Source organism: Ciconia boyciana, chromosome 17, assembly GCF_034638445.1.
Source record: "Ciconia boyciana chromosome 17, ASM3463844v1, whole genome shotgun sequence".
NCBI classification, from domain to species: Eukaryota; Metazoa; Chordata; class Aves; order Ciconiiformes; family Ciconiidae; genus Ciconia; species Ciconia boyciana.
Window position 1 is genome coordinate 8,790,020 of NC_132950.1, and position 10,760 is coordinate 8,800,779.

The following is a 10,760-nucleotide window of genomic DNA, read 5'->3' on the forward strand; positions in this document are numbered from 1 at the left end:
GCGTGGCAGGGAGGTGCCGTGCACCAGCTGCGTGTGGTATTCACCTCCAACGGCTGTGCCGTGGCCTCGCTGCTGTCACTCAGCTGCAGGTAAGACCCTGGGACAGGTCCTGAGGGCAGGGGTGGGCAGGCAGTGCCAGGACATTTGCGTTAAGACATATGGCAGTTCCTTGATGGCTCTGTGGGGCTGTGCACCACACCACCCTCTCCCGTGCGGCTCACCAACGGTGTGGGAGCAATCGAGGTGCACAAACCCTGCTTGTACCCAGGGGAGCGGCGTGCTCTGAGCCCAGGTAAAACAAGGCCCTGGCTACCGCTGCACCCAGAGCCAGCCCCAAACTGCAGGGCCAGGAGGCCGAGGCTATGCCTTGTGCAAGCCCGCCATGCTGCACAAGCTAGGCACATGCCTTCCCTCTAACAGCTTACTTGTGCCAATGACCGGGGTCATGCTCGTACCACATTAACAGCTCAACATTTACTCAGAAAACTTTATTGTATCAAAATCCCACCTTACAAAAGTGCAAAGAAGAGTTGCTTTAGGCCCTGTGCCTGCCATGCCGCAGGGAGAGCAGGGCCAGCAGCCAGCACCCAACGCCCCGGCAGCAGTCAGAGGAGTCAGCCATCTTCCAACAAAATCAGCCTTGCTCCGCACTGGCGTGGCAGAGCCCACTCGCTACTGCTGTGGCAAGATGCTGGCACAGACTGGTGCGTGAGGAAACGTGCTATGGGCAGCAAGAGCCTCTGCCATTAGCAAATGACATGGACAGATGCCCCCAGGGAGCAGGACGAAGGGCAGCAGCACAAGGTCCCTGTCTCCTTCCCGGGCCAGCCCCAGGATACACTCCTGCCTACCACGAGTGACATCCCAGTGCAGTGCAGGAGAGGGACCAGCTCTCAAGCACTTTCTTCCCAGATGCCACATCCTCACCCCCTTTAAGAACTCTGTGTGTGGGATAAAACATTGTGAGTTAACCAGAAACTGAGCACAGTGACTCTTTACAAGGAACCGAGGGGGAATTCCTTCCCCTGCACCATCCTCCCGGGACATTACCACGTGCCCTCCTGCTCCGTGCACAGCTCCCCAGTGCCACTGGTTCTAGCCATTGCCAGTCAGGAGCCGGACCAGTATGCCCACCAGCAGGACAGCGATGGCGGTGGCAGCAGCCAGCACACGGCGGATCATCAGGGCCCTCCATACCACAGCAGGAGGAACAGGGACGACAGCAGGCTCCTCCTGTGTGATGAGCTGGTGGTCAGGTTGCCTCTCACCTCCCACGATGCTCTCGGGCAGGACGACAGTGTCCACGGTGTCCGTCTCAACGGAGATGTAATCTGCGTAACAGAATGGTGAGTGCTGCAGGGAAGGTGAGCTGCAGAGTCGGGGGATCCCAGCCTGATGCTGTGCAAGCGCTGGCTGCAGTCCTGAGGGTCCCTTCCCAAGGCTCAGGGACTCTGGGACATGCCGCAGCAAAGCGGTAGGTGTTCCCAGGTAAGGCAGGCACTGGCTGGCAGTCCAGGCTCTTCCCTGGAGCAGCCAGGGTGGTGACAGGAGTAACGGGGTATCTTGTACCCCACTACTAAGTACAGGAGAAGTGCCACTGGCCTGGGACCAGCACCAGACACTATGCTCTTTCCAGCCATCTGGGCCTGCAGGACAGACCCAGCTGCCGTGACTGTGAAGGAAAGGAAGGCTTCGGTGGAGAATTTGGGCTCCCTCCCTGTTGTCAGGCCCAGTTACATACCCACAGCAGATGTTTTGTTAGCAGCTGTGCCATTGGAGTTCCCATCTTCCAGCTGTTTTTTCAGTCCAGCTCGGACTTGAGCCTAAAAACACATGGAAGAGTTGCTCTTCTCAGAGCAAGGATGTCCTGCCCAGCCAAGCAAACCTGAGCCTCCTCCCTCCACTCTCCCAAAGCAAGCTCAGGACCAAATGCTCAGGACCAAACTGGTCCTCCGCTACAGGAGAGGGACAGATCCCATTTCACTTTTGCCTCCTCCCAGAGAACTGTGGCATTGTACTGGGACAGGAACTCACCTAACACCTTTTCAGTTACTAGAGAGAAGCACAAGTCTCACCTCTTCTGCAGCTTTCTTCCAATCCATGCGCACGACAAAAGCGGAGAAGGAAAGGGCTTGCAAAGAGATGCAAATGATCATCCCCACCCACAGACCTGCAGCAATGGAAAGTTACTTCAGGGAGGGCTTGAGGAAAGCCTGCTTTTGCCAGCCAGTGCCAAAACGCCCAAGGACTTCAGTGGGGTCAGATTATTGCCCCATGTCTAACCCAGTCTCAATGGGAGAGCTGCGCTGAGGGGCAGCGAGAGGAAACGGCTCCTGGGGAGGTCCTATGCTGGGAGCAAGCCTGGATTTACTGGGAAATCTCAGGTCCTGTTTGATGGAGACTACTCAGAGCCTGCCTCAGGTAAAATTGCAGTGGGCAATCCAGCCCCACCAAGCCGAAGGAGGATCTGAGCACAAGTTCCTGGGCTGAGCCTTTGCTCAAGGCACAGGCTTTGGCCCAGCAGAAGCAGTGCTGATAGCTCGTACAAAGCCAGACTCCCAATGCCAAATGGAGGACACACGTACCTAACACCCCCATCTTAGCCGCAAACATCAGTGAGATGCCGATGGGCAGGCCGATGGCATAGTAGCCGATGGCGTTGGCGATAGCACCCATCTTCTGCTTCCCTGTGCCCCGCAGCACACCGCCACAAGTTGCCTAAGGAAAGCAGGCAGAGGGATCAACACATGGGGCAGCACGTGCTATGGCAGGTACCACCACAGGAGCTCTGGCGTATGGCGTGGCCCTGTGAATAGGGGAACCCACAGCGCTGTCCCACAGAGCCAAGAAGGGCCAAAGCCACGTCACAGAGCACACGGTGCAGGGCTCCTCTCGTTCCTGCTGCCGAGCCAGGCACAGAACAGGAGCTATGTGCAGACACCGAGAGGTGTGCCAGCAGACCCCATAGTGCTTTCCACACTGCCTGGGTCCCTCTCCCAGGGACATGACAGGAGGAAACAGGCTGAAATTACTATCTAACACCAAATTGTATGAGCGCTGAGTACCTGATATCTCTGAAGATCCAGCTGCTTACTTGTGCTGCTCTGACAAGCTAGTAAAAAGCTGAAGCCTTGCCAGGGGGAAAAGAGGGAGAAAGAACTGGGTTGTTCTGCAGCAATGCCGATGGGCAACTACAAGCACAGGGAACACTGAGGTGCTATAGGTAATGCAAGCAGCTGCTTCGACAGTTTATCAGTTTGCTTCCCTCTATCATTTTAACAGATCAAGAAAGAGCTAGAGGCAGCTTTGCACTCTCCATTGCACCCCAACCTGCAGAGAGGAATCGCTCCACATACTGGAATACTCACTGCTGCTGCATCAAACAAGTGGAACGGAGCAAAGATGATCATCACTTTGGACACCAAGATAACGATCTCCCTGTTGGGAAGATGTACGTACTGGTCAGGGAAAGCAGCACGGCCCGGTCCCAAGGGACTCTGGTTCTGACATATCTCCCTTGGCCAGCTACATGACCCCAGCCCATGAGCCGTGAGGGGATGCGTGCAGCTTGGGTACCACCATGGCAGTGTCCCAGTGTCGGCAGCATCCGTGCTGCCCAGTGACAGCAGGCAGTGGGGAGGAACCTTTGGGGAACATATTTGCCAGATGGAGGTTTATGAACTCTATCTGTCAGCAGCTTCTGAGCAGCTCCTGGGATATAAATCACACCCTCCAAGAAGGTAATAATACTCAAAAGAAAGCTGTTAACCCACTTGTCATTGGTGAAGATGTATCCCACCACATCCTTTAGGTTTCCCAGTAACGTTGCAACCACCACAGCAAAAACTTCTGAAAGAAAAAGAAATAGTCAAATTGCTTGCCTCAGGGGCAGCACATCCTGCTGCTTTATTCCCCTCTGCAGGACCTGGGCTGACCTGTGCACAGCAGCGCAGTGATGCAGGAGGTCTTGGCTTGCACCACATCCCCCGATCCCAAGGCATTGCCCACTCTGACACTCGCGGCCACGCTGAAGCCCAGAGGCACCTGAGTAGCAGGAGACAAGGAGGAGGTGAGTGGCAATACAGCCTGCAGCAATTTTCTTCCCCAGTAGGGAATTTGGGGCAAATTGGCATTGCTGCAGTAAAGGGACTTTCCATTTGCAGCACGCCCCTGGATGTGCAGCTGCACAGCAGGCCTGAGAGTCATCACCTGCGTGGTACTGACTCCTCCTTCCCTCCCCAGCCTTGATTTGCAGGGACATTGTTTGGGGGCTCCTCCCAGGCTGATCTTGGTTTAATACACCCAGCCCTTACCATGTATGCCGCAGAGGAGAGCTCGTAGATGACAGACTGCGCGCCCAGCTCCACCACACTGAGCAGCCCTGGAAAAGATTAATCACTTCCTTCATTAGGTCAAAATTAAAATCCTCCTTTGCTGACAAGGAGGCAGTGACTACAGGGCTCCCATCTAACAGACGCAGCATCCTGCAGAACCAACCCCGCAGGTGAGGAGGCTGCTGGCAGGAGGTGCTCTGGGGACACACTCAAGAGGCAGCCACCAGAGCAGGCATGGCTGGAAGATGACCTGTTGAACTAGAGGAAAAAGAGGATTTAGACTCACCTGCCAAGAAGCTCCCGATCTCAAAGGTCCACCATTCAATGCACATCATGAGCATGCCGGGCACCGCCAGCCAGATAAAGGAGCCCCAGTCCAGGAGGCAGTCCCTGGTCCAACCTGCAATGAGGAGGTGAAGCAAAATGAATGCATGTTCTCCCTCTCCTCCCCTGAAGGGGAGCCACATGCTCTTCTGAACACTCTCTGAGGACAATCACCACCGAAGCTCACAGAACATCAGCCTAGTCTTGCTGCTGTACCATGCTGCATTCCTGAGACAGGATGATCAACAAGAATGTACTTGGAGCTACAGTAAATGCCTTGAGGACATGGCTACAGCATCTTCCTGCCACGAGGGGATGGTAATCCCTTTGTCAGGTGCTGGTGACAGTGCCAAATCCCCATGGCCAGACACTGGTATTTTGAAGGATTAAGCTATGAACCGTACCTCCCCAGGTCTCCACATGGATCTTCTTCCACCACACGTAAAGGAAGAGGAGAATGGCCTGGGTGTACTGAGAAACAGTGTTAGCCCACGCAGAGCCCCTGGGGAAAGAGACAGGCATATTACAAATGACGTCCTCCCCAACCTCCTCAGCTACAGCAGGAGACCTGGTGGCACCCATACAAGCCTTGCTGCAGGTATGGGGCAGATCCCTCCAGCCTTATCTTTGCAGGCTGGTTGGCTGGGGGCAGAGGGTGGCAGAACTGGGCATCCCCCACAGCCCTGAGCAAACCCCTGCACCCAGGGAGAGGCTGTCACCACCTCTGCTCACACTTACACCATGCCCAGCTTCAGCGCATATAGGAAGAAGGCGTTCATGGCCACATTGAGGATGTTGGCTGCAATCCCCGTCAACACCTGAGGCAAAATGATCGCCTGGAAGCCAAGGAGAGACTTTGGAGTTTGCTTCTCCAACACTGCCCAAGCCCCATCCAGTGAACACAGGGGAGACCTTCAGCAATGCCCAAGGAGAAAGCCAAGAAGGCAGCTCCTGTTTCAGGTAAAGCTGGATTGTGTTAGACATGCAGAAGGTAGCGTGCAGGGCTCAAGAGCTGGTGCAATCAATAAAATGCAGAGTTGGGAGGTGGAAATGGAGGAAACTAACTGTGGTTCCCATGAGCTCTCCCTGCCCTGCAGGGCTGGCTGGGGGGCTATGCATCACAAATTCCTCAGCCCAGCTCTCCCCAGAACAGGATGAACTTAGATCCCTGACGTTATCCATGTTCCAAGGAATACCTTTAATCTATGGCCCAGAACCTAGGTAGTTATACAATACCTGACTTAGTAAATATCTTGTCTGCAGCTGGTACAGAAACGCCGCCTGCAAAAGTCAGGATTCATTTCATCAGCACCGCTGCACTATGGTTCAACAGCCAGCTACCATTTAACACTCACAGATAAGTCCTTCCCTCAGCTCCCTGCGCCACCTTCTCAGGGTGCCCCAGCCAGGCACGCTGCCCAACACCCTGCTCCTGTGGTCTGGTTGACGCGCGGCATCTGCCAGCACTGGCTGCACCCAAAGCCAAGAGTAACAAAAGGCACCTCCCATTCCCACTGGGAAGAGAGATCAGTCTCCAAATGGGAAATCTCCTATGCTGCTTTGTCAGCACGAGAGAGCCTGGAAACCTTGGAAGAAAGGATTAACCTACAGACCCTTATTCCCCAGGGGTACTGCTCCGTGTCTTAGAGGAGTCAGAGTAACTAGCCAAGAGCCCAGCAGCTATGAGTGTGTGTGAACAGCAAGCTGCAGCCTTTATCTCAGAGCTAAGAGTGAGCCCTGGAGGCCCTAGTTCCAATGTCCACCACCAGTTACGTGTTGTGCAGAGACGTGGCTTGCAGTAACAGCCTTTGCAAAGTAAGGTGAGAGTGTGCATGTTTGCTGGTCCAGCAGCTGCTGGCCAATACACATCTGTTAAGGCCCAAGATCAAGGGGCACATTGTAAAACCCTAAACTATGCTGCCCTGTGATCCACACAGCAAAGACCCTCCCTCCTTTCCCCCTAATGTTACCAAGGGATAGAGAGCAACAGCTTTAGCAGCAACTTACAGGAAGCGCTGGAATAAAGATCATCACGTAGACCTGAGTTAACCTGGAAAGAGAGTTGTTTCCCCAGTTAATGATACAGCAAAGCAAGAGCCAAGCCAAGCAGCGTTGCACTCAAGCTCCACAGAGCCTCGATTTCAACACTACATGGCAATCCACCCACAGCCAAATGCCTGATCCCGAAGGGCTCGATCTCACCCCTGACCTGGAGACCTCGGGGTCCTGTCGGATGAGCAGGAGGATCCGCTCGGTGTTGATGAAGAGCGCCCAGCAAGGGAAGCAGCACAGCAGCAGGATGAGGATCCCCCGCTGCAGGATAGTGCCCACCTGCTTCAGGTTCTTGCCGCCATATGTCTGAGTCAGGAGAGAATCAACGTGAGTGTTACAGGGAACCAAAGGGTCCGGGCAAATGCTCAGGACTCAGGGCAGCAAGAGGCTGATTAAATGCATTTCCCACGCCCTGCAGTGGCTAGTGCCAGGCTGGCTGGGTTTAACTGGCTCTCAGGTGGATTGCACATCCGTTTGCTGCCAAGGCACGACCCAGGGCTCCTTGGGGGAGCTGCAGGGAGGGAGCAGGCTCCAGCCAGTGCACCTGTAGCCCCAGGCTGGCTGGAAGCTGCCATCCTCCTGCCCTTTGTGCCCAGATCACACTGCACAGGAGACGAGACACCACCAATTGAACTCTGTCAGGCACAAGAAAGGGGAAGCTGCTACTAACCTGGGACATCAGCGTGTCGCATGCTGAGGCTAAACCAGAACCAATGGAGATGCCCGTCACATTGATAACCTGGAGGAGAGACAAGGGACTTGGGTTGCAAGGGAGGGTGACAGGGGACCTGGCCCAAAGCACTGCGTCCCTCCCAGCTGGGTGGGGAAACAGTTCTGTTGTGAGTTTTTGGGAAGTTTCCAGCCCTTCTCTAATTCTCAGAATAACACATTCTTGTTACCTAAATAGCCTCTTCTCTCCTGTGGTGTGGAAAAGGATCCTCTAGCAAAGGGCAAATATCTAAAGGACCACAAACAGTGCTGCTCCTAGCCACACGCACACCCCCAGGTCTGGTGGGTCCAGAGAGCTGGTCACAGGCTGCAGCTTCCTGCCCGGGTGCTGGCCTTGCACTGGCACAGCCACTGACTGCCCAGTTCCCATCTCCTGCCTGTGCTCAGGGCAAAAGAACGGTTTGGTGGATGCAATGTTTGCATTGCATCAGGCTGTGCTTACATACAGGGTCCTCACTATACATTCCTACAGGTTTTGGGTTTTTTTTTCTTCTTTTTTTTTGGTGACACATAATTTGTATGTTTTAAATCAGAGTAATACATACGGAGACAGCCAGCGTCACAGCATCCAGCTCGGCTTTCCCCAGGTGACCACAGAAGATGGAGCTGACCACACTGATCAGGAACCCCAGCAGCTGGGCGACAAACTAGGATGGGAGGAGGAAGAGATGTTGAGATGAGGGCTGATTAGGGCTTGAGAAACACCACCCCTCCCCCAGGCATCAGACTACAAACAGTCGGGTTTCCAGTTGTCACCGCAGTGCCTAGCCTCAAGGCCAGGGCTCTGCTGTCCTGGGAACCCGTCCCTGCTCGCCAGCACTGCTGGGGCAGAAGAGCCAGCTCTAGGACTCGCGCAGGTTCTCGGTGGCTTTGTTTTTCAAAGCAGGCTTCTGCCTCCCCTGTGGTATTTTGGTGTTAGGCAGCCAATCTGGCAGATGACCTTGTTTACATGGGGCTTAAAGGCTTCACTAGGAATCCCCTTTTCCAGGATGAAAGATGCATAGAGAGGGAAAACAAAAAATCCCACACCTTTTCCACACCTCTGTGCAGCTGGGGAAAACTCTCCTCCCAAACTGCAATGTCCTCACCTCCTGGAGAGATGCCAAGTCCAGCCTGCTTGTTCCTTGCCAGGGGCTACAGCAAGGCTTAAGGATGCTGTAGCAGAGACTGCACTCCAGACCTCATTTTCCCTTGGCAAGAGGATGCCCTCTCTACAGGCCTCTGAGGCACGGAGTTATGACACAGCTAGAACCAGATGGTAGGAGTTAGAGATGTTTATACCCGCTGAGGGGTGGGCATGGCCGGGGACCATGCCCAGGGTCCGCTCACACTCCTTTCCACCCAGCAGTTGGCAAGCCAAGAGCCCAGCGCGCTGCTGGAGAACCAGCTCCTGTGGGGTCAGAGGAAGAACAGAACAAAACCTTCTCCTCTCCAAACCTCCCACCGCTGCCTGCAGATGCAGTCCTCCTGCCAGGCCTGGGCACGTTCAACCTGCTGTGAGTAATCCCTGCAGGAGGTATCCATACCTCCGTGATTGTTTCCAGTACAGGGTTTGACATGAAATGAGAATTAACTAATGACAGCTGTAGGTTTGGTTTTGAGGTTATCTGTGCACACAGAGAACGGTTGAGGGGACTGAGCTAGGGCTGATGCATTCAGCTACAGAAACTGAAACCCATCTATACTTCCTCTGCTGCCTGATAACAGCAGGTCAGCGCTTTAATGTCAGGAGGATGCCTCTGAGAAGTTCATCAGTTGGCAGTTATTTACCCGACAGAGTAGAAGATTCAAAGCACAAAACTTCACACACAATGCATTTAGACCAGGGCTGTGGTGCACGCTCCCCTTTGCGGAAGCCTCTGCAAAATGTCCTCAGCGTTGTGCTGTCGGTCCCGACTACCAAAGGATGCATCTCCATCCAGCCAAATGGCGGTCCAGGGAGGATTTCAGGACAGCAAGCCATAGGGTACCTTTGCACCCAGAGTCTGCTGGAAGGGCTGGCCAAGGAGCTGGCATCAAGCAAAGCGACTCACTTGTCACCCAAGGAGTAAATGGCAGTCCCAGGGCTGCAGACCGGTTCCACAGAGCAATTTAACAGCTTATCCCCCCCTCCTCCCCAAATCCACTGCTCTTCTTTTAAAGCCGTCCTGCCAGGCTCTGCTGGAGCAGGGCACATGGATCAAGCTGGACAGCAACAGGAATTCCTGTGGCAATGAATAAGCACTTGGATGACAATTAAGGAGTGAATGGTGGCGTTTTAATTCTAGCTGTGCCTTCAGCGGGCTAGCAAGCATGGACCGCAGGAGGGAGGGACCGGGCTGGCCCCTGCGAAACCCCGGGCTGCGGAGCCGTGCCCGGAGGCCGAAGGGAGACGAAGCGGCGGCGGCACGGCGGGGCAGGGCTCAGCCCGCTCCGGACGCGCCCGCGGTGCCGGCCGGGGCCCGAGGTCTCCTCCCCAGCCCGGGGTACGCTGCCAGGCTCCGGGCGTCCGAGCCCCGCGGCGATTCCCGGCCCGGGGCGGCGGCCGCTCACCTCAGCGCCGCGGCCGTTACCCCCCGCGCGCCCGGGCTGGCGCCGCTGCGGCGGGAGGGCGCCCGGGCCCCGTCCCCATCCCCTGCCCCCGCCCCGGCTCTCACCACGGGCCCCGCCAGCCGGGCCAGCTCGCAGCTCTCCCGCCGGGCACCCGCGGGCAGGAGGCGCCGGGCACCCCGCAGGCACCGCGCTACCGCACCGCCCGCCGCCGCCGCCATGGGCCGCGCCGCCGCCGCTACGGCCGCCGCCGCCGCCGCCCGCACGCCTTATGGGCACGGCCCGGGCCGGCTCCCCGCCCACGGGGCCGCGGGGCTGCCGCCTGTGGGCGGTGCGGGCCGGCACGGCACGGCGGGGGCAGGGTCCCCTCCGTGCACCGGCTTAGGGCTGGGGACCCTCCACCGACCAAGGAGGGGGACCCCAAGCTCCGTGCTCCGGCCGTGGGTCGGGGACCCCTCCGTGGGGAGGCAGGAGCTGGGGAGTCCCCCCCACACACACCTGGTGGGTTTTTTTTTGGAGGGGGCCGTTGGGGACACCCCCATGTGAGAGGCACGGGCTGGGGACCCCCCTACATGTGTTGGCGAGGACTTGGGGCCCTGCTGTGTGGGGAGCAGGGGATCCCCCTATTTGTTAACGGACACCTAGAGCCCTCCTACGTGTTGGCTATGGGATGGGGACCCCCTGGGGATCCCACACACATTGACCAGGGGTTCACCAGCCGTACGGACTGGGGACCCGCTTGTGGGGTGATGGCTTGGGATCCCCAATGTGCTGGCTGTGGGCTGAGTCCCC

General features: G+C 56.5%; 1 protein-coding gene across 2 annotated transcripts; it reads right to left on the reverse strand.

The window, feature by feature from the left end:
• Positions 1–485: 485 nt before the first annotated feature.
• LOC140660942 (multidrug and toxin extrusion protein 2-like) lies at positions 486–10,254 on the reverse strand. 2 transcript variants are annotated; one of them, XM_072882370.1, is made up of 17 exons: positions 10,076–10,254; positions 7,985–8,086; positions 7,381–7,449; positions 6,868–7,016; positions 6,666–6,708; positions 5,895–5,939; positions 5,397–5,494; positions 5,063–5,160; positions 4,621–4,734; positions 4,314–4,381; positions 3,936–4,044; positions 3,774–3,849; positions 3,357–3,438; positions 2,586–2,718; positions 2,076–2,170; positions 1,742–1,823; positions 486–1,331 (listed from the first exon to the last, which is right to left on the reverse strand). In XM_072882370.1, exons 1-17 carry the CDS (start codon positions 10,187–10,189, stop codon positions 1,096–1,098), a joined length of 1,713 nt encoding a protein of 570 aa, XP_072738471.1. In that variant the 5' UTR covers positions 10,190–10,254; the 3' UTR covers positions 486–1,095. The 2 variants fall into 2 exon arrangements, with proteins under 2 accessions (XP_072738471.1, XP_072738472.1); XM_072882371.1 differs by having other exon boundaries at positions 3,369–3,438; positions 10,076–10,252.
• Positions 10,255–10,760: the final 506 nt, after the last annotated feature.

Coding starts and splice junctions, on each gene's coding strand:
- LOC140660942 (XM_072882370.1), bottom strand. CDS start 10,189: ATGGCGGCGGCGGCGGGCGGTGCGGTAGCGCGGTGCCTGCGGGGTGCC. Junction 5,495..5,894: donor CAAGATATTTACTAAGTCAG/GTATTGTATAAC, acceptor CTTGGCTTCCAG/GCGATCATTTTGCCTCAGGT. Junction 4,045..4,313: donor TCTCCTCTGCGGCATACATG/GTAAGGGCTGGG, acceptor CCTGCTACTCAG/GTGCCTCTGGGCTTCAGCGT.